The 22,064-nt window shown below is 46.4% G+C and overlaps 1 protein-coding gene across 1 annotated transcript in view; it reads left to right on the forward strand.

Annotated features, from left to right (window-relative positions):
* MARCHF10 (membrane associated ring-CH-type finger 10) overlaps positions 1–22,064 on the forward strand; it is a 78,299-nt gene that overhangs the window by 14,826 nt on the left and 41,409 nt on the right. Inside the window, exons 4-5 of the mRNA XM_029076161.2 lie at positions 1,559–1,702; positions 14,776–14,953. Of these exons, the coding sequence (XP_028931994.1) occupies positions 1,559–1,702; positions 14,776–14,953 (322 nt within the window). The remainder of the gene's footprint in view (positions 1–1,558; positions 1,703–14,775; positions 14,954–22,064) is intronic.

A 22,064-nucleotide genomic window follows, 5' to 3' on the forward strand; every position in this document is an offset into this window, starting at 1 on the left:
TGATCAGTGGCAGAGCCAGGATTAGAACCCACGACCTCTGACTCCCAAGCCTGAGATCTTTCCACTATGCCAAGCTGCTTCTCTATAGAAGAGATGCTTCTGACATGTGCAGGTGTAGTATTTAGGACCTCCCTCATCACACCTGCTCCACCACCATCTTGAAGGGCAAGAATGTTGCCCAAAATTTAGAGGATCAGGGTCTTGCGAAGGGAGACCCGTGATCCTTCCTCCCACCCCCACTCTCTGACCACCCAAGAAGCAGGAGACTACCTCCAGTAGTGGCAGCAAGAGGAACAAGGAATTGGCATTTATAACTAATGAGGCAGCATGGCCTGATGGATGGGGCATGGGCCTGGGGGGCAGAAGGACATGGATTCTAGTTCCGGCTCTGCCGCTTTGTAATGCTGTGTGACCATGGGCCAGTCCCTTCACTTCTCTGTGCCTCAGTTACCTCATCTGTAATCCTGGGTCTGCAATTGTCTGATGTGTGACCTTGGGCCAGTCACTTCACTTCCTCTGTGCCTCAGTTACTCATCTGTAATCCTGCTCTATCAGTTGTCTGCTGTGTGCCCTTGGGGCAAGTCACTTAAATTCTCTGTGCCTCAGTTACCTCATCTTTAGAATGGAGATCGAGACTGTGAGTCCCATGTGGGACAGGGATTGCGTCCAACGTAGTTAACTTATATCCACCCCTGCGCTTAGTACAGTATCTGGCACACAGTAAGAGTTTAATGAATGCCATAATTATTATTAACATTATTATTATTATAATGGGGATTAAGACTGTGAGCCCCTGGTGGAACAGGGACTATGTCCAACCTGATTAGCTTGTATCTCCCCTAGCACTTAGTACAGTGCCTGGCACATAAGTAAGCGCTTAACAAATACCATAAAAAAACTAGAGAACTTCAGTGTAAACACTGGAAGCCTTGAAGTCCTGGAAGGATGTTAACTGCTTGAGCTGTTTCTTGGAGGTACCTTATTTTCCATTTCCATGTTCTTTTAGACTTGGGCAATTTTTGCAAATTGGACTTTCTTTCATGCATTTAATGTCTTTCCCTCCATTTTAGGCCATGGTCTCCTCGAAATCACGGGCCCTGACTTAATGATGCTGGTATTTGTTAAGCGCTTACTATGTGCCGAGCACTGTTCTAAGCGCTGGGGTAGGCACAAGGGAATCGGGTTGTCCCACGTTGAGCTCACGGTCTTCATCGCCATTTTACAGATGAGGGAACTGAGGCAGAGAGAAGTTAAGTGATTTGCCCAAAGTCACACAGCTGACAAGTGACGGAGCCGGATTAGAACCCGTGACCTCTGACTCCCAAGCCCGGGTTTTTTCCACTCAGCCCACGCTGCTTCTATAACTGTTACTTGGGTTGAATTTCTCCAGCATCTACTTGGCACACCGTAATGCGCTTCAGACTGTGAATTCTTTGTGGGGTCAAAACATGCCTAGCAAACTCTATTGTTCTCCAAGCGCCTAGCACAGTGCTCAGCACAGAGTAAGCGTTCAGTGAATCCCACTGATTGATTGATCATTGTTGTTTTTTTTCTTTAGGCTTGCCTGAGACGACAAGAACAAAAAAGAGAACATGCTGAGAAGAACCGAGACCAACCTTCTAAACAGGATTTGAGACCCAGCCTTTGTTCATCTCACAGTCATGAGAGAACCCGTATTTCAGGCATGCCACCTAGCAGACAGGTATTTTAGCAGCACTGTGTGACTGAGCTCGGTGGAACAGAAAGCTGCTACGGGGTCATGGTCTCCTCTGCAGACAGAGAAAAGCAAATGATTTGAGGAAAACTAAATGTTGAGAGCAGAATATAATATTTTCAGAGGCAGAGACATTGCTCTTGTCTCCAAAATTACACACTTTTCATGATCAATTTACAAGGTTTGGGCGATCGTTTCATGCCAGGAAACATTACCAGAGAGAATAAGAATGGCTCCCTTGAGGGGTCCTGATCTTTTACACATTTAAGTCTGAAAGGGCCCCCTATTTGCATTGGAGTCAAGCTGCCTTGACCCTACCATTAAGTCCTTGGGCTGCCTCTGTCAGGGATCGAATCTGGGCAGAGCTACCCAGGGAAACCACTGTCTTCCAGGTGTTTTTTCGATGACAGCTCTTACTTTGCAGACAGGTTTGAGAAATGTCCTGTTCCATCAATCAATCATACTTACTGAGTGCTTACTGTGTGCAGAACACTGTACTAATTTCTTGGGAGAGTACACCACAAAAGATTTGGTAGAAACGTTCCCTGCCTACAAGAAGCGTCCAGGCTAAGGGGAGAGACAGACATTAATAGAGATAAATTAAGGATATGTATGTAAGTGCTGTGGGGTTGAGGGTGGAGTTAACGGTACCAATCCAAGTGAAGAGTGGCATAGAAGGGAGAGGAGTAGGGATATGAGGGCTTAGTGGAGGAAGGCCTCTTGGAGGAGATGTGATTTGGATAAGGCTTTGACAGTGGGGCCAGTGGTGGTCTGTCAGATATGAAAGGGAGGGAGTTCCAGGCCAGAGGCAGGTTGTCGGTGAGGGATCAAGTAATCAATCAATCAATCAATTATATTTCGTGAACCCTTGCTGTGAGCAGAGCACTGTATGAAGCACTTTTACCCAGAGGGTTCAGATTCCTTCCTCCTGTCCCTCCTTTTTGTCCTTGTACAGTATTAGGGATGACCCATTTCATCACAAGAAGCAGTAGGGATTTAAATCACGGCTACACTCTGGGATGGATCACGTGATCCATTTGAAATGTCCCCAGAGAAATTTCTCTTAGGCCTCACCAAGTTCCCTTCAAGGCCTGACTTGATTTGCATAATTGGATAGAGAGAGCTGGCATATTCACCGCCAAGGCCCCCTCTGAAGGTGAGTCGGAGACCTGAATTCTCAACTCTCTTTCTTGGCACTAGAGAATCCCCCGAAAGGATGGAGGAGTTGTGTGAACTCCATCGTCATTAGGATAGCCATTTAGCCAGTTTTCAGCTGATCTCGCCCCAGCCGGGCACAGATATGGCCCCGATGCTTTTTATGTCTGGTATTTTTCTTTTAAGAAGCGGCCCCAGCCTCCCCGGCCCTGGCTCCTGCCTCCAAGTTCCATGGCTCAGGAGTGACGCTAGCCTTCAACAGAGACATGGGAAAAGAATGCAAAATCTCTGTAATGGCAAGTTGGGTAGTCAGGGGATCTCCTGTTAGAGAGAAAGGCTCTAAGACTCCGTCCTCCCCAACCCCCAGATCATTTGGAATATTCTTGGAGGGGTCTGGCCTCTCGACTAATAGGGGAAAAGCTCCACGTCCATAGGGGTGGAGTCAAGCTCTCCTGAGAGCTTAGGGAAGGAAAGTGAGGCAGTTTGCTATGCAGGATTATCTTCCTGCTGCTCTGAGACCAAAGCAGATGTGATCTTCATGTGGTAATGTATTTTTCTCTTCCCAAGCTGTCCCTGGATACAAAGGAAGCTAGAGTCATTATCTTAATTTCTCCCTCTAGTCCGTAAACTCTTTGTGGGCAGGGATTGTGTCTTCCAATTGAATTGCACTCTCCCAAGCACTTAGTACAGTTCTCTGGACACAATAAACACTAAACTGAATACCATCAATTGGTCAGTTGATTGGGGTTATTTTGGACTAAACCCTATCTCGCAGCTTTTTCCCGAGAAAAAGATCTCCATTAACCACAGCCCTAACTTGTTAATCAGATCTTCAGCTTGGTCTTGACCTCAAGGGCTATGAAAATTTATCTGGCAAACCTGGCCTTCGATATTCTCTGTTAGGATCATTTCCCATCGGCGTTACTAATTAAATCCAAGATTTAATCTTGTTTAGTTTGGCCATTTGGTTCCATCACAGCCTCCCCAGAGTTCTCAATAGGACCCTGGGCGTAATCCCTAAATTTAGAATCCTAAATGTAGGGTGGCAGATGTTGGTCCTTGTTGATGGATGGTATAGCAATGCAGCCCCAATCAGTCCCTGGACGGAATTCCCCAAATTTAGTGATCCTAAGTGCAGGTGGCAGATGTTGGTTCTTGCTGATGGATGTACAGCAGAGCAGCCCCAGTTGTGTCCAGTGAGAAAAAAAAGCCCTTCTGGAATCTAGGTGCGGTTGGGACTTGGACAGACACCCGCAAAACGATGCTTGTCATCATCATCGTCATTGTTACCAAAGATATTTATTGAGCACTTATGCGTGCAAGAACACTGGACTAAGCACTTGGGAGTACACAGTTCAACAGAGTTGGTAGACTCGTTCCCTGCCCAAAACAAGTTTACAGTCGTGCATATGACACTATTCCATCACGTGTGCCTGGCACGGTGAGTGACCTTTTTTTATGCTATCTGTGCCAGGCACTGTAGTAAAGCGCAGGGGTAGATATGAGATCAGCAGGTTGGACACAGTCCATATCCCACATGGAGCTCACCGTCTTAATCTCCATTTTACACATGAGGTAACTGGGGCCCAGAGAAATGAAGTGACTTACCCAAGGTCACACAGCAGACAAGTGTCAGAGCAGGGATTGAACCCAAGTCCTTCTAATTCCTAGGCATGTGCTCTATCCACTAGGTCAAGCTTCATGTTCCAGTGTTTCTAAAAGCTGTCAGTGGCTGCTCTTTGATGAGAGAGGGATCTTATTTTCAGAACAGTCTCTAGATTAGATTTAGAGGTAATGGAACCCGACATCAGGGCTGTGGCTGTGAGGACAGGCGTCCTGGGCAAGAGTTCTGCAAGCAGTCCTCACCACACCTCCGGAGGGCAGGGTGGGGGCAGGGAGGTGGCTAAATGTCCTGTCTTGTCCTGACCCTGGAGGCTTGAGAGCCAAAAGGGAGTTGATTGGAAGAGCAGCGGTTTCCACTCCTTATCCCATCGACAGTAATAATAAGAATATGGTATTTGTGAGTGTGTACTAGGTGCCAAGCACTGGATGTATACACAGTCAGCCTGGACCCAATCCCCATCTGACGTAAGGCTCACAGTCTTAGAGAGAAGGAGAACAGGCACTGAATCCACATTTTAACCCATGAGGAAATTGAGTCTCAGAGAACATGAAGTGACTTGCCCAAGGGCCACACAGCAGGCAAGTGGCAGATTATCATTATTATCATTATTAAGTGCTTACTGTGTGTCAAGCTCAGTTCTAAGATCCAAGGTAGATACAAGTTGATCAGGGTTGAGCACAATGCCTGTCCCACATGGGACTCACAGTTGAAACTGGAGGGAGAACAGGTATTAAATCCCCATTTTACAGTTGAGGAAACGAAGGCACAGGGAAGTTAAGTGACTTGTGCCATGGTCACACAGCAATCAAATGTCAGAGCTGAGATTAGAACCCAGGTAACCGGACTCCCAATCTCATGTTCCTTCTACCGTGCAGCGCTTCTTCTCACTGTGCCAGAAATCCGACTCCAGGCTGGAGTGGAATAGCAGCGTGCTGTGGAACGGGGCAGCACAAACACCTCCCTTGGTTACCCTGGCGGCGGTTCGCCAGGCTGAGGGTTCTGCGGCTTAGACTCAAACACCACATTCCTTGTCTGGCATTTCCATTTTAAGATGCGATTTCCAGCTTTTTTATTCTCTATCGGGAAAGTGACACAAGAGCGTTTCCCGGGACTGGCACGTGGGTGTGAGGACAGAGAGGAAGTCTCCTCCTGTAAATTGCTGGTGGCCGGATTTGCCTTAAATCTCCCTGGAGTCGCGAAGGCGGGGTGGGGTTCCAGTTTGTGACATCTCCATATCAGATCCAATAATAACATCCTGGGTCAGTCTTCAGTGTGTACCAAAAAACAGATATACCAAAATAGACCTGGATGTGCTTGTGGTTACGTAGCTGAGGCATAATCTAGCGTGAAATTTGAGTAGACGTAGCCCTGGTGTAGCCGTGTCATCCCGTGCCAAGATAAACGGGGAACCAAAATTCTCTAGTTCTCTCGAGCCACGTAGAGAATCCAATATGTTCACTCTCTCCCATTCAAAACCTTATTAAAAGCACATCTCCTCCAAGAGACCTTTCCCCAACTAGGCCTCTTTTCCTCCTCTCCCACTCCCTTCTGTGTTACCTTTCCACTCGGATTTGTACCTCTTATTCACCCTCAGCCCCACAGCACTTACATACTTACATACATGTCCACTAATTTATTTACTTATATTAATATCTGTCTCCCCTTCTAGACTCTAAGCTCATTCAAGCAAGGAATGAGTCTACCAACTCTGTTATTTAGTTTTCTCTCATGCGTTTAGTAGGGTGCTCTGTACACAGTAAGTGCTCAGTAAATATGATTGATTGACTGAACATTCATTCTAGATCCTGCATTATTCTAGCTGAGTTGCCCACTTGGAACAAAGTAACTAGATAATTCTCATCTTCACCTCGCACTGTGTTGGCCCAAACTAAATTATGACTCTAAAAGTGGAAATCCCAGATCTCATCAGAATGGTATGTTCCACCAAATTTGGAATGGGTTTGTTATGGGATCATACTGAACAGCAAACATGGTTGAAGAAGCAGCTTGGCCTAGTGGATAGAGCAGGGGCCTGGACGTCAGAGGACCTGAGTTCTAAATTCCAGTCCCCACTTGTCTGCTGTTTTACCTTGGGCAAGTCATTTCTCTGTGCTTCAATTTCCTCATCTCTAAAATGGAGATAAAGATGGTGAGCCCCAAGTGGGACATGGACTCTGTCCAACCTGATCATCTTCTATCTACTCCAGTGCTTAGTACAGTGCCTGGCACATAGTAAGATTTAACAAATGCCTTTTAAAAAAAAATCACCATTCCAAATATAAACCGTTGGCCAGGGAAAACAAACTGGTCTGTGTTTCCCAAGGCTTAAAGCATTATAGAAGCGAACCACATGATCAGTCCGAATCAGTTGCTGTGCCTGGCAGGACCAATATTTTTTTTCAAGGATTTTTCCTTCTTAACCCAAATCTATATGGGGAAAATCTAATATTGACACCAAACTCTGTTATCAGGGATCATGTTATGCAAGTATCAAATCGATCAATTAAACAGCAGTATTTACTAACTGCTGTGTGCAGAACACTTTAATAAGTGCTTGGAAAGTTCGACAGAACTTGTAGACATGATCCCTGCCCTCAAGGAGCTTACATCTAGATGGAGAGACAGACATTGAAATAATCTTAAAGACAGGAAGAAGGGAAAAAGAATAGGTACACAAGTTAGGCCTTAAGCAGTGGGTTGTGTAGAATAAGATACATAAGTGCTACAAAGAGTCTGTGCACAATGTGAAGGTGGTGTGGAAATTAGACTGTATGCTCCTTGTGGGCAGGGATCACATTTACCAACTCTGCTGTATTATACTCTCTCAAGCACTTAGTACAGTGCTCTGCACACAGTAAGTGCTCAATTAATAAATACCACTGATTGATGGATGGATGGAGGATTGATTGCAGTCACAGAAATAGGCCAGTCTCTTTGGCAGCTGCACCCTGCTAGGACTCCGTTTGCCTTGGGAGCCATAACAACTGCCAACCATGTTACATTTTTTTCCAGATCCCAGGGCTGATTCCTTTATTGACTCCTGTCCTGGGGGCCCCTGGGGCAGCCCGGCACCCAGAACCTAGCCACTTAAGGAGAAAGGCTGGTCAAGAGCTATGAAGAGCTGTCAGGCAGACATCTAGCCCAATCAGGAGGCACCCTGGAAGTTGTGATCTTTCTGGGAAAAAAACAAAACACACAGATACCTGGTTGGTAGCAGCTCAAGGGTAGCATCTGGAGTTCTGTTGGGTTGAACTATATTCAAAAATTCCAAGTTGCCAGTGCCCCAACCTTTAGATGAAGGGTTGGTATGGCATTAGGACACTGTTAAGGAAATGTAGAGCCATCATTTTTGACAACCTTGCTATGAGAGCGTTTCAGAATATTTTCTTTTGGGTTTAGAGCTCAGACTCCATCAAGAATCTGTCCACAGGCCATGCAGGGGATGGCCCCAGTAGAGTCTCAGACCTGCTGGGCTCAGAGGACCTCCTGCCAGGACACCTGAGGGAATTACAGAGCATATCTGGAGGCAGAGCCAGGCTCTGTCCATCTCACCAGCCGGGCCGGCTACCGGAGCACTCGTCTTCTCCCTGCTCCTTGCAGGTCTGAGACCCCATTCCCAGGCCAGCTATAATCTTTGGAGGTTCATTCCAGTTTGGCTCTAGATTCCTCGGCACAGCCTCAGCAGAGCAACACCAAATTGTTGCCCATCTCAGTGTCCAACCTGATGGACTGAGTCCAACCTGATTACTTTGTATCTATCTCAGTGCTTAGAACAGCTCTGCACAGAGTAAGCCACTTAACAATACCATAAAAAAACAAACCTCTATTGCAGGAACTTGATCCAATCTCACTCAGAAAGATTCTTATATCAAGTGAATGCACATTTCTAATGTTGCCTGGGGACGCTAAGGTGAGGGGGCCGAAAAGAATGTATATCTGCCAACTCATTTGGTATCACCATGTATTCAATAAACAAAGCTGTTGGCCATTTCCCTGGTTTTAAATTCTTCCATTTGTCTTCTTCCCAAAAAGTAACCCAGTCAATCTAATGACAATGAAAAGTCATGAAAATGTACCCCCAGTTCTGTGTCAAAACTCTTCAAAACATAAACCTACTTTGGTATTTCCCATATTCAGGTCTTCCCACTTCGGTATTTCCCATCTCCAAGTATTTCCTTTTTGGTATTTCACATCTCCAAATATTTCCTCTTTGGTATTTCCCATGTTCAAGTATTCCCATTTTGGAATTTAATGAGCAGACATCCTCTCTTTGGCATTTATCAGGTTGCTTCCAACATCAACAGGATAGGAGAGGGGAGTCTGGTGGGGGGGGAGGCAGGGAGGAGGGGGAGTGGAAGGAGAAGAAACAACATGGTCCTGGCCCTGGGCTCTAATCCCAGCTCTGCTGCATGACCTTGGACAAGTCATTTCACTCCCTCTGTGCTTCAGTTACCTCATCTGCAAAATGGGGATTAAGACTGTGAGCTCCATGTAAAACATGTGTCTAATCTGATTAGCTCGTATCTACCCCATTACTTAGGACAGTGCCTATCACGTAGTAAGTATTTTAAAAAAGAGTCTAGCCTGAACCAACAAGGTGCCTATCATTATGCAGAAAACTCACAAATTTACGTCTCTTGGGTTCTTTCTTGCTGCTTAGCCCCCTGCATTCCCTCTCCACCTCCCACCCTGGTCTCCCTCTCCCCCTCATCCCATTTTAGCCTCTTAGATGTCCAAACTGAGTCTTGAAAAGAGCAGACGTCTGATCCCTTCCCCACTAGAGGAGGTTCGCTCTGTCCAAACCACAAGCCTCTGCCTCGGGTCTCACCCTTCCAGAACGTTTATCTTAAACCGCTTGATGTCTGCAATGAGCAGGCATATTTTGGGAAAGGATTTTTTTTTCCTGGAAATAATCTGGTTTTGACCCGAAACTGCCAGGGACAAAAATCAACACTGGGCACCAAGCCAACATTCGCAAGGGCAGCGCCCTAGCAACAAAGTTATCCGTTTCAGGGCCCGGAGGGTCCTACAAGTCTTTCACCTCAGAGATCAGTCTGGGAAGCGTGAGATCAGCTCACAGAGCCCATTTTAGGCTTTATCGGCCAGTTGCCCTCATGGCGCTCTTCATTCTCCACCAGCGCTCCTGGGGGCTCATAGCACTCCTCAAGGTGCAGAGATGCTGGCCTTGGGAGGAGGGGAGGAGCACAAAATCACCAAAACACCTTAGGCAGGATGTTGTTATTCGGGCAGGTTCCCAGAGAGGGTGAGCAGACATCCTGCATCAGATGAGACAGTTGCATTTTGGAGAGTCCTGGTGGAGCCCATTAAGAGTCCCGTCATTGGACAGGGTGGCAGAAGGGGTGCCCTTCAGCTGTGGAAGCAAGAACAACGGTACCAGCATGGCCCAGTGGATAATAATAATAATAATAACAGTATAGTAAGTGCTTACTATATGCTAAGCACTGTTCTAAGCCCTGGGGTAGACACGAGGTAATCAGGTTGTCCCACGTGGGGCTCACAGTCTTAATCCCCATTTTACAGATGAGGTAACTGAAGCACAGAGAAGTTAAGTGGCTTGCCCAAGGTCACACAGCAGACAAGTGGCAAAGCCGGGATTAGAACCCACGTCCTGTGACTCCAGCCAGGGCTGTTGCCACTAAGCCAGCATGGGTCTGGGAGTCAGAGGAGCTGGGTTAATAATAATAATAATAATGTTGGTATTTGTTAAGCGCTTACTATGTGCAGAGCACTGTTCTAAGCGCTGGGGTAGACACAGGGGAATCAGGATGTCCCACGTGGGGCTCACAGTCTTAATCCCCATTTTACAGCTGAGGTAACTGAGGCACAGAGAAGTTAAGTGACTTGCCCACAGTCACACAGCTGACAAGTGGCAGAGCTGGGATTCGAACTCATGACCTCTGACTCCAAAGCCCGTGCTCTTTCCACTGAGCCACGCTGCTTCTCATCCCCACTCTGACACTTGGCTGCTGAGTGACTTGGACACATCATTTAACTTCTCTGAGCCTCATCTGTAAAATGGGGATTCAATACAGCTCTTCCTCCTACTTAGTCCATGAACCCATGTGGGATAGGGACTGTGTCTGCTCTGCACTTAGTACAGTATCTGGCACATAGAAAGTACTTAAAAAAGCACAATTGTCATTAAAATGACCAGTAGCACAGGCTGCTGCTTCCACCACCCTGGGAGAAGAAGAGAATCGATCCATCAGTGGTATTTACTGGACTTGTGTGCAGAGCACCGTATCAAGTGCTTGGAAGAGTACAAGAGAAGGTGATAGTAGCTGGCCAATATTGCCACCTCTGCTGAACTGACCCCTCCAGGCCATGATGGGGCTTTCGGGTGAGCCAGTTGCCAGGTTTCCAGCCATGCCAGAAGCGTTCATTTACCGGCCGGAAAGTAGCAGGGCAGCTGGGTGGCCGTGTAGGTTGCCAGTCTGTGGCTGTCACTGCCTGGACCATCCCTGAGAGACCTCGCTGTTGGGCTCCAGGAAGGGGCAACCAGACACCATGGGAGTCAGAAGGTCATGGGTTCCAATCCTGGCTCTGCCACTTGTCTGCTGGGTGACCTTGGGCAAGTTGCTTCGCTTCTCTGTGTCTCAGTTACCTCATCTGTAAAATGGGGAATGAGACTGTGAGCCCCATGTGGGGCGGGGACTGTGTCCAACCCGATTTGCTTTTATCCACCTCAGCCCTTAGAACAGCCCTTGGCACACAGTAAGCACTTAACAAATACCACAATTATTATTATTATTACTGCTGTGGCCAGAGGGTCTGAGTAGTGGAGAGGAATAGAGGATTTTCTGTGAGGTTGTGACTGTGTGGGTTGATATATGTTTGTGGGTCTGCCCAGTGTGTTTCTGGGTCCCCTTTTGTCTCTTCCTTCTCCCTCTCTCTGTCTCAATCTTGTTCCCCCACCTCTGCCTCTCTGTCCCTTCCTTATCTCTCTGCCTCAATCAATCAATCAATGGTATTGATTGAGTGCTTACCACGTGCAGAAACTGTACTAAGTGCTTAGGAGAGTACCATACAATAGAGTTGGTAGAGGTGATTCCTGTCCACAAGGAGAAGCAATGTGGCCTAATGGATAGATCGTGGGTCTGGGAGTTAGAAGCAACTGAGTTCTAATTCCTGCTCTGCCGCTTGTCTGCTGGGTGACCTTGGGCAAGTGACTTCACTTCTCTGCTCTGGACCTCAGTTACCTCATCTGTAAAATGGGGGTTAAGACTGGGAGCCCCTCTGTGGGACCCGGACTGAATCCTAACTGATTAGCCTGTTCCTACCCCAGTGCTTACTACAGTGCCTGGAATGTATAGTAAGAACTTAACAAATACCATAAAAAAGGTAGCTTACAGTGTGCACGGGGAGACAGACATGAAAATAATTATTATGAGACATGAGGGAGAAAATCTGTTCTGCCTTATATTTCTCTCTCTCCCCTTCCCTCTCCCTTTCTCAGTCTTCCATTTCCCTGTCTTTTTCATTTTCTTTCTCGATCTTCTTTTCCACCTTTCCTGCTTTGTTTCCCTGCCCCATGTTCCATTTTGAAATTCCCCCCAAATCGGCCCATTTGAAGGCCATGTAGGAGATCTATCAGAGGATGCAATTGCTTATTCAAATGACCTCGTCTACAGTTCTCTCTCTCCTCTGAGGCCTCTGCATTTCTTTGTGTTTGTCTCTTATCCACCTGTCGGTCTAATTTAAAAATTGATTCTCTGGGCCGGGCAAGCTCTGTTTGGTATTCTGAATGGTACTAACATGAGGTGCATACTCAATGTGGAAATCTACCGGCTAAATTTCAGTTAGGATTTGTGGCAAACAACAGCTCCCTCTAGTTAACAGTCTGGCTTTTGTGCTGCAGAAAATTGGGGGCCTTCTTCTCAAGGGGAATTATAAAGAAAATCTCTACAGGCACAAACATAGATTTTTAGGGCTCAGGCATGTATTTTTGAAGATAATGTTGGTTTACTCATCAAGGAAAGAACTAGTACAATGAAACCTTGAACATAAAATCCCAGTGTGGCATTATAAAGATGAGACGCATTTTTTTTTGGTTTTAACTTGTAAGAAGGTTCAAAAATATAAGGCAAAGAATGGAAATTACAGGATCCGAGAGACCAAACCATTTAAATTCAACTTTAAAGTTCAAAAATACAGCTGTACTTATTTGGAAATGACTGACTGAGGAAAGCAGGCTTGTACAAGCTATGTTTTAGTGTTGAGTTTTTAGAGCTACCACATGGGCAATCTGAAAGAATGATTTAGGTCAGATTTCCTTGAGTCGATCAAATCGATCAGTCAATGGGTTAATCAAACATCCCTCCTCCAGGCAACCCCAATCACTCCACATGTCTAAGAGAGGCGGGACTATGTCTCTATGGAATATGCGAGTATTTTTGAAACAATTTCTAATGAAATAGCCGGTTTGGGGGTGAATCTTCATGAGGCAAATCTAACATCTTGCACCTAATCAATGTTTGTGGGGAGAAGCCTGTGCAGATTGGCCTGCAGCGTGGCCTCAAGGGTAGAACACAGGACTAGAAGTTCAGAGACCTGGCTACTAATCCCAGCTCTGCCATTTGCCAGCTTTTGACCTTGGGCAAGTCACTTAACTTCTCTGTCCCTCAGTCTTCTCATCTTTAAAATGGGGATTAAATACCTGTTCTCTCTCCCTCTTACACTGTGTGCCCTCTATGGGTCAGGGACTGGGTCTGATCTGATTGATTTCAATCTACCCCAGCCACCAGCAGAGTAAGCCCTTAACAAATGCTGTTATTATTATTATTATCGTTATCATCATTTCACAAAGTATTAGAGCTGTCCCGGGGGCTACGCTGGGAACACTGGGACCCTGGCATGGGTGTGTTGGACAAACAGCATTTCAGAGGCCTCAACCTCCACTCATTGCTGCTCAGAGGAGCCTCAAGGCAACCGCAGAGTCCAGTCAGACAGGCAGAGGAAGGGGACAAACAACCCAGAGCTGTAGGCATCTCTGGGCCACAACTGTCATTTGGACAGACTTGCTGGCCAATCAGGAGACATTCCTGAGCAGGCAGTCACAGGGTTAAAAATACATGGCTAGGATTCCGTAATAACAAAAATAGTAGCATTTATTAAATACTTACTATGCTGATGATACTTGCTCTGGTGAAGCTCCCCCTGCAGAAATCTGGCCAATGCTCAGTGTCCAGCCTCTTTCCAGGTTTCTTCAAAACATTCCGAGCCTGATGATGGTTTTCAAACCTCTCTGTGAGGCTGTTAGGAAATTCTGTCACCATAGAAACTCAGGTCTACGAACTCTGCCCTCTCTTGACTGTCTCAGTTCTTCAAAATTCATGTAATTAATATGTGTTACATAAATGATGATTACAAGGATTATTTTTTCATAAATAGAGTTGTTCAGGGAGTGGGGCTTGGGCAAGCTGAAAGATATTCTGAGCCTTATCTGCAGGAGAGGGATTACACACTTCCTCCCCTAGTACTGATGGCAGTGCTGGTCAACCAGTAAGTGCTTAATAAAAAGTATATTTTAAAACAGAGTTGGTGCCCTTGTCCCCCCATCTAGCTTGAAAGCTCGTCCAGGGCAGGGAAGGTGTTTGCCCACTCTGTTGGATTGTACCCTCCCAAATGCTTAATACAGTTCTTTGCACCCAGTAGGGACTCAATAAATACCATTGATTGATTGGTTAATTGCACAGGGACACTTTGGGAATTCAAACAGGAAGACCCTATGCGCAAAGACTCTTAGCCCCCGAAATGCAAGTCCGCCTCAAATGTGCTGGCGGTTATGGGAGAAGAAGAGCAGGAGTATTCATTGAGCAATCACTTGGTGCAGAGCACTCTATTAGGCACTTGGAAAGCGTAGAATAAAGTGGTATATTCACTGCCCAAAAAGACCATACAATCTAACCGGGGAGGTGGATGTAAAAATATATGCAACTACAGTAGTCAAAATAAATAAATGGATGCATAAATGAATAAACATATGTATTGGCATAGATAAGTTCATAAATACTAGAGTTGCCTTTCCAGTTTGCATCTCCAATAGGGCATTTTTTCATCTTTTAAAACCAATGTATATTTTAAACTTTGAAAGATCTTTATCCTGCAGCTCAGGGGATGAAAATGTCAGTAAGAACAGGGAATGTGGAATGGTCTCTTAGTCACTGTTGCTAGAAGGACCGCTGTATTACGGGTGTTTTGTCTGGGTCTGGTCAAGTTGTATGATCAGTCAGGAGTACTCAGTTGGCCTTCCCTTTTGCAGAACACTGTGGGTGAGGTATCTGTATGTGAACAGAGATCAGCTGACAAGCCTTCTGGAACTAATCCTGAATCTAAACTCCCGGCTATAGACCAAATATCGGCCAAGAAGAAACAGAAAGCTTCCATGGGCCCCAAGAAGCGAGAGAAAATTGTGTGGGGCCCCAGCAAAATGACTCCAGGTGAGTGATAGGAATGCCGAGAGGCCCCAGATAACAAAATCCCCAAACAGAAAAGCCGCAGCCTTGGGAGAAGAAGTGATATGAACGTGGAAGGGCAAGGTGGCCTAATGAAAAGAGCACAGGATTAGATCAGAGGTTCTAATCTCCGCTCAGTCAGTTGCCTGCTGAGTGACCTTGGACAAGCCACTTAACTTCTCTGTGCCTCCATTTCCTTCCCTCCTACTTAGGGTGTGAGCCCCATGTGGGACGGGAACTGCATCCGACCCAATCAGCTTATATCTCTCCCAGCACTAAACGGTGCTCGGAACATAATCGATCAATTGAGTGGTATTTACTGAGCTCTTAATGTGGGCAGAGAGCTTGGGAGAGTACAATACAACAGAGTTGATAGACATGTTCCCTTTCCACAATGAGCTTACAGCCTAGAGGACTCTAAGCACATAGTAAGGACTTAACAAATACCATAATAATAACAAACATGGCTGATGAGTGGACCTAGTCATTTGGATCAAGGACCTGTCAACCCACTTTTGTGAAAGCCCTCTCTTTTGGACCAAGGGTCAATCAGAGGTCATTGGATAAAGGTCTGTTTTTCAGAAGATTTGGGGTGAGGGTAGGGGAGTCGGCATTCAGTACACTGGATATTTCCCTGTCTACATTTGCTCCCCACAGTCCCATCGGCCAATTTGGCTCCAGAATGGTGGCATTGCTCCCTCTCGCTTTTCTTTGGAGTTAAGGAGGTTCCTCCTGAGGAAGTCATGCTTTGTGACTCACCCGAAGCCTCAAGGGAAGCACTGTAAAACATCTAAATGGTGTAATTTATAGCCCTGGAGATCAGAGTCATAAAGCCCTCAGGAGCATACTGAGTTTTCCTCCCTTGGAAAAAAAAGTCCTTTCAATTTCCCCCCCTTGGTGCAAAATGGCAAATAATTCCCCTTTAGGAGTCTCTTTGATGTGAAGCAGTCTTTCCTTTTAATAAATCAGAAAGGGGTTTGAGCTCCATCAGAGGTTTGGGTGTCTTCTGTTTCTGCTGGGTTCCTGGCTGGAGCTTCAGGGGAGGCTAACAGTGGGGAGAAAGCAGCATGGCCTAGTGGAAAGAGCACTGGCTTGGGAATCCTAATCCGGCTCTGCCAATAGGCTCGCTGTGTGACCTCAGAGAAGTCACTTGACTTCTCTGTGGCCTCCGTTACCTCATTGGTAAAATGGGAGTTGAGACTGTGAGCCCCACATGGAGCATAGACTGTGTTCAACCTGATTAGCTTGTATCTGCCCCATGGCTTAGTACACTACCTGGCATAAAGTAAGCACTTAACAGAATACTATTAAAAATAAATTAATAATAAATAAGAGAAGGTTCTCCCAGCAGCCTGGGAAGCTGGAGGGAGGTCATGGGCAGGGCATCTGAAGATAAAGCTGGGTCAGTCAGTCAATCAGTCAGTCCCGGAGTCAGTCCAGTCAGCCAATCATTCAGTCAGTCAGAACAGTGCTTGCCACATAGTTATGTGACAATTATGTCACATAATTGTTATTATGGTACTTTCTAAGTACCTTGGAGAAGCAGCATATCCTAGTGGGTAGAGCACAGGCCTGGGAGTCAGAAGGTAATGGTCTTTAATCCGGCTCCACCATCTGTCTGCTGTGTGGCCTTGGGTAAGTCCCTGCAATTTTCTGTATCTCAGCTCCCTTATCTGTAAAATGGGGATTGAGACTGTAAACCCGAAGTGGGACAGGGATTGTGTCCACCCCGATTTTCTTGTATCCACCCCAGAGCTTAGTAGAGTGCTTGGCACATAGTAAGTGCTTAACAAATACCATTGTTATTAGTAGTAGTATCATTATTATTAATTTATTGGAAGGAGGGCAGGGACCCCCAGCCCCCAAGGCCTGGGGGAAGCCAGCAGTGGACAGGCTCCTGCCTGAACCGGAGGCCCAAAGGAGTCGACCCCTGGATTCTAGCACCTTCCCCTTTCCACCCAAGACTTGTTTGGCTGAGCCAGGCTACACATGGGAGGAGGCGGGGAGACAGGGGACGGCAGGGAAGGGCTGGAGGAGAAGTCAGCCCCTGTCAAGAGACCGCGGGGTTGGTTCTCTGTTTACTGAACTCTGGACTGAGCCACATCTGCCAAGCAGGCTGGAACTGGTTTGTGGCAGCACCTGGAGGCAGCCTTACCGGCTCCTGAGAGAAAGTGTCACAGACAGAGTTCCTCCGGAGTCTAGCCAGCTGCTTCCCTGTCACCCTCCCTGCCCCCTTGCTCCCCAGGAACACCTGCTAATCGCTTCCTGCCAAAGAGCTCCCTTTTAGCCCCCACTCCCTGCCCCTGCCACCTTCCCACACCCCGGGGCTCCTAGGAGAAACTTCTCTTATTTATTTCTTATTTTAATGGTATTTGTTAAGCCCTTCCTATGTGCCAGGCACTGTACTAAGCGCTGGGGTAGGTATAAGATAGGTTGAACAGAGTCCAGGTTCCACATGGGGCTCACATCCATCATCCATCAGTAGAAAGGTTGGAAATCAGTAATTGTAATTCCCCTGGTTTGTTGAAGTCCTTCTCAGCCCTTGGCAACCCTGATCAAACGATCAGTCTTATCTATCGATGGTATTTATTGAGTGCAGAGCACTGTACTAAGCACTTGGGAGAGTACAAGAGAAGAAAGTTAGTAGTCACGTTCCTATCCCAGAGAGGGCCCTGAACTTGTCCATAGGACACCCGGGCAAACCCCACTGCTGAAGTGAGAGGTCTGTCATTTGGGATTCCCTCTGAAGGCCCAGGTTGTCTCATTCAGCGGCTGCTCGGTCAAATAGAGCAGCAGGGCCAAGCCCCAGGGGACTTTATACACTGAAGTTGCAAAATATCCAGCAGGTCATCATTTCATTTTTTATTTTTGTGCCTTCCGTTCATTCAAAATCATTTTTGGTTGTCTAAGATATAGACAACATTGTCTTAGACAATAACTCAGAAGCATGTGGCCTAATGGAAAGGGCCCGGGCCTGGGAATCAGAGGATGTGGGTTTTATTCCCAGTTCCTCTATTTGTCTGTGGTGTGACCTCAGGCACTTCACTTCACTCCTCTGGGCCTCAGTTGCCTCATCTGTAAAATGGGGATTAAGACTGTGAGTCCCATGTGTAACAGGGACAGTGCCCAGCCCAACTATCTACCCCAATGCTTAGTACAGTTCCTGGTACCTTGTAGTATTAGATATTGATTTAAATAAGTGTCAGTGTCATAAGAGGACATTTTTGAGGCAAGTTCCCAAAGTACCGTCTTCCCTCGGACAAAGCATCTCTGTCCTATAGCCTAAGTAGCCAGAGCAGGTACCCTGACCCATCCTGGGACCTTTTCTGGACAGGACCCAGGACAATCCTTCTGTTCAGCCACCTTCATTACGTCATTGCACTCCTGAGAAAGAATTGAGGTGACTTGCTGAAAAAGAATAGGAAAGGACTAAGTCACTTTGTTTAGAAATGTGGCTTACTGCTCATCTAAGTACTGTGCTTAATACTCATTCATTCAGTCAGTCAGTCAGTTAGTCATATTTATTGAGCTCTTACTGTTTGCAGAGCACTGTACTAAGTGCTTGAAAAGTACAATATAGCAATAAAGAGAGATCATTCCTGCCCACAACTGGCTTACAATCTAGAGGATGGGGAGACAGACATCAAAACAAGTAAACAGGCATCAATATAAATAAGTAGAATTACAAATATATACATATATACATAAGTGCTTTCAGGTGGGGAGAGGGGAGGAAGAGCAAAGGGAGCGAGTCAAGGCGATGCGGAAAGGAGGGGGAACTGAGGAAAAGAGGACTTAGTCTGTAAAGTTCTCCTGGAGGAGGTGTGCCTTCATTAGGGCTTTGAAGTGGGGGAAGAGTGATTGTTTGGCAGATTTGAGGATGGAGGGCATTCAAGGCCAGAGGTGGGACATGGGCCAAGGGTCGGCGGTGAGACAGGCGAGATCGAGTCACAGTGAGAAGGTTAGCGGCACCAGAGGAGCGGAGTGTGTGGGCTGGGTTGGAGAAGGAGAGAAGGGAGGTGACGTAAGAAGGGGAAAGGAGATGGAGAACCTTAAAGCCAATAGTGAGGAGTTTTTGTTTGATATGGAGGTTGATAGGCAATCACTGGAGATTTTTGAGGAGAGGGGTTGACATGCCCTGAATGTTTCTGTAGAAAGATAATCCGGGTAGTGGAGTGAAGTATGGACCGGAGTGGGGAGAGGCAGGAGGTTAGGGGATCAGAAAGGAGGCTGATGCAGTTATCCAGTCACTCGACTGTATTAACGTGGTAGCGGTTTGGATGGAAAGGGAAAGGTGGATCGTGGAGATGTTGTGAAGGTGAGACCGGCAGACAGGTTTTGGTGACGGATTGGATGTGTGGGGTGAATGAGAGAGCAGAGTCAAAGATGACACCAAGGTTACAGGCTTGTGAGACAGGAAGGATGGTTATGCCATCCACAGTGTTGGGAAAGTTCGGGAGAGGACAGGGTTTGGGAGGGAAGATAAGGAGCTCTGCCTTGGACATGACAGTGTCAGTTAATACAGTGTTCTGTACTCAGTAAGTGCTCAATAAATACCATTGATTGATTGAGTCGTGGTAATTAAAGGTTCAAAAGGGGGTGAATGCATATTAGTAGAGAAGCAGTCTGATGGAATTAGTAATTGACAACAAATCCTTGAAAACCAATCCACTAATGCAGTTCAGCATCAGATTCGTTTCACCAACGACATCAGAATTGTGGGAAAAAATCAGGCCATTGACAGCTGCAGTGAGATGAACCCAAAAATTTGGGTGGAGGAGCGAAAGAGAGCTGAAGATAAGATTTGGCTCAGGATTCTGGTTAGGAACAAGGCTAGGGTTTGATGATAGGTTTAGCTGATTTGGTGTTGATGATTGGCTCTGTCGATCCTTAAACCATTAGTTGCAAGAGTGTCTATAATTTGCTCTAACCTCGAATTAAGCACTAATTAAAACCTATTTGTATTCCGGGAGCATGAGAGGCCGAACGTTTTGCGTTTCAGGCTGCAGTGGCTCCTCTGTGGCACCAGGCCTACTCTGGATGCAATCAATCAATCGGTGGTATTTATTGAGCACTTACAGTGTGCAGAGCACTGTGCTAAACCACTCTGGCCTACTGCAGGCTCCCAAGCAGCATAGAAGTTGTTGATTGGTTCAACGGTAGACTTAGAGCCACCATGACCTGAAGGGTTGTCTCTTCCATGGATCAATTAGTGGCTCAGATCCAGCACCATGGGCTGGACTATCATAAGTACTCACATAATTGTCTCTGCCTATAATTTCCTCACCCAGATTTTTAAGAAGGAAATGCAATGTTATTTTTCATACTCCATACTTGTAAGCAATGAAAGTGGCATCTGCTGGGAGAGAGGACAAAAGGAAGAGGACAAGGATCAGAACATGGTAACATACAAGCACTGGATCACACAATGGGAGGAGAGTTAATTCACTGAGTGTATTTTATATCCAGCATTGAGGAGAGTACAGTAGAAATAAGAAAGAGACACAGTCTCAGGTGCCTGCTTACCTTTCTCTTCCTTCTCCCCTCTTTCCTTCCTTCTTTATTTCATGTCTTCTTTTTCCTCTCCTCCCCTCATTGCTAGACTTAATTCTTATTTGACCCATAAAATAACTCCCCACCACCTTATGTTGCAAATGTTTTGCCCAAAAATGGGGCAATTATTGTAGTAAATATGGTAAATCATTTGGCAGGCTAGATTGAAAGGATAGTTTGACTAGTGGCCCCCACTTGTCTGCTGTGTGACCTTGGGCAAGTCACTTCACTTCTCTGGGCCTCAGTTACCTCATCTGTAAAATAGGGATTAAGACTGTGAGCCCAATGTGGGACATAGGCTGTGTCCAACCTGATTATCTTGTACCTGCCCCAATGCTCAGAACAGTGCCTGGCACATATTAAGTGCTTAACAAATATTATTATTATCATTATTCGATGTAGCATCATGACATTCTATGGAAACCCAGCATGCCTTTCTGATCAATTAATCAACCAATTAATTCTATTTATTGAGCACTTACTTTGTACAGAGCACTGTACTAAGCACTTGGGAAAGAACAACAAAGCGATGTAATGGATGCAGGTTTCCCACCCTTTGTTTTCTTATGTCACCTGGAAACCACGCAAGAAAGCAAATCGTGGGAAGCATCAGAAAGTCATATTGTCTCCAAACTTCTGAGAGCGGTACTCTGGACACAGTAGGCCTGCGATTACTACCGTTGATTGATTAATCGACTGATCAATGCTGGATTTTGGAAATACAGCTGGTTGTTGCTGTGTGAAAATCTCACTGTGAAACCCAGAAATTGGGGCACCAGGCAGTGAGGTGAAATGGCCTCCTGGTGCCATTCGATCTCCGTGACGACTTCGGTCCTACTGGTGGGGTGGGGGTGAGGGCGTGGAGAGATAAATAAGGGAAGAGAAATAGGACCCTAGCTGCTGTCACTGGTGCCTTTAAATCAATCAATCAGTGGTATTTATTGAGTGCCTAAAGCTTGCAGAGCACTGTCCTAAGCACTTGGGAGACTACAGTTCTGCTTCGGAGAAGCAGCGTGGCTCAGTGGAAAGAGCACGGGCTTTGGAGTCAGGGCTCATGAGTTCGAATCCCAGCTCTGCCACTTGTCGGCTGTGTGACTGTGGGCAAGTCACTTAACTTCTCTGTGCCTCAGTTCCCTCATCTGTAAAATGGGGATTAAGACTGTGAGCCCCACGTGGGACAACCTGATTCCCCTGTGTCTACCCCAGCGCTTAGAACAGTGCTCGGCACATAGTAAGCGCTTAATAAATACCAACATTATTATTATTATTATTACAGTTGGACAGGGTCAGTAGACACATTCCCTGCCCACAAGAAGCTTACAGTCTGGGACCACAATGCTAGCAGACAAGTGGCCTGAGAAGCAGATGAGCTAGGGGAAAGAGCACGGGCCTGGGAGCCCTAGGACCTGGATGCTAATACTGGCTGTGCTACTAGTCTGTTTGGTGACCTGGAGCAAGTCACTTCACTCCTCTGTGCCTCAGTTACCTCATCTGTAAAATGGGGATTAAGCCTGTGAGGCCCCTGAGAGACAGGGCTTGTGTC

This window comes from Ornithorhynchus anatinus, chromosome 11 (genome assembly GCF_004115215.2).
Source record: "Ornithorhynchus anatinus isolate Pmale09 chromosome 11, mOrnAna1.pri.v4, whole genome shotgun sequence".
Classification (NCBI taxonomy): Eukaryota; Metazoa; Chordata; class Mammalia; order Monotremata; family Ornithorhynchidae; genus Ornithorhynchus; species Ornithorhynchus anatinus.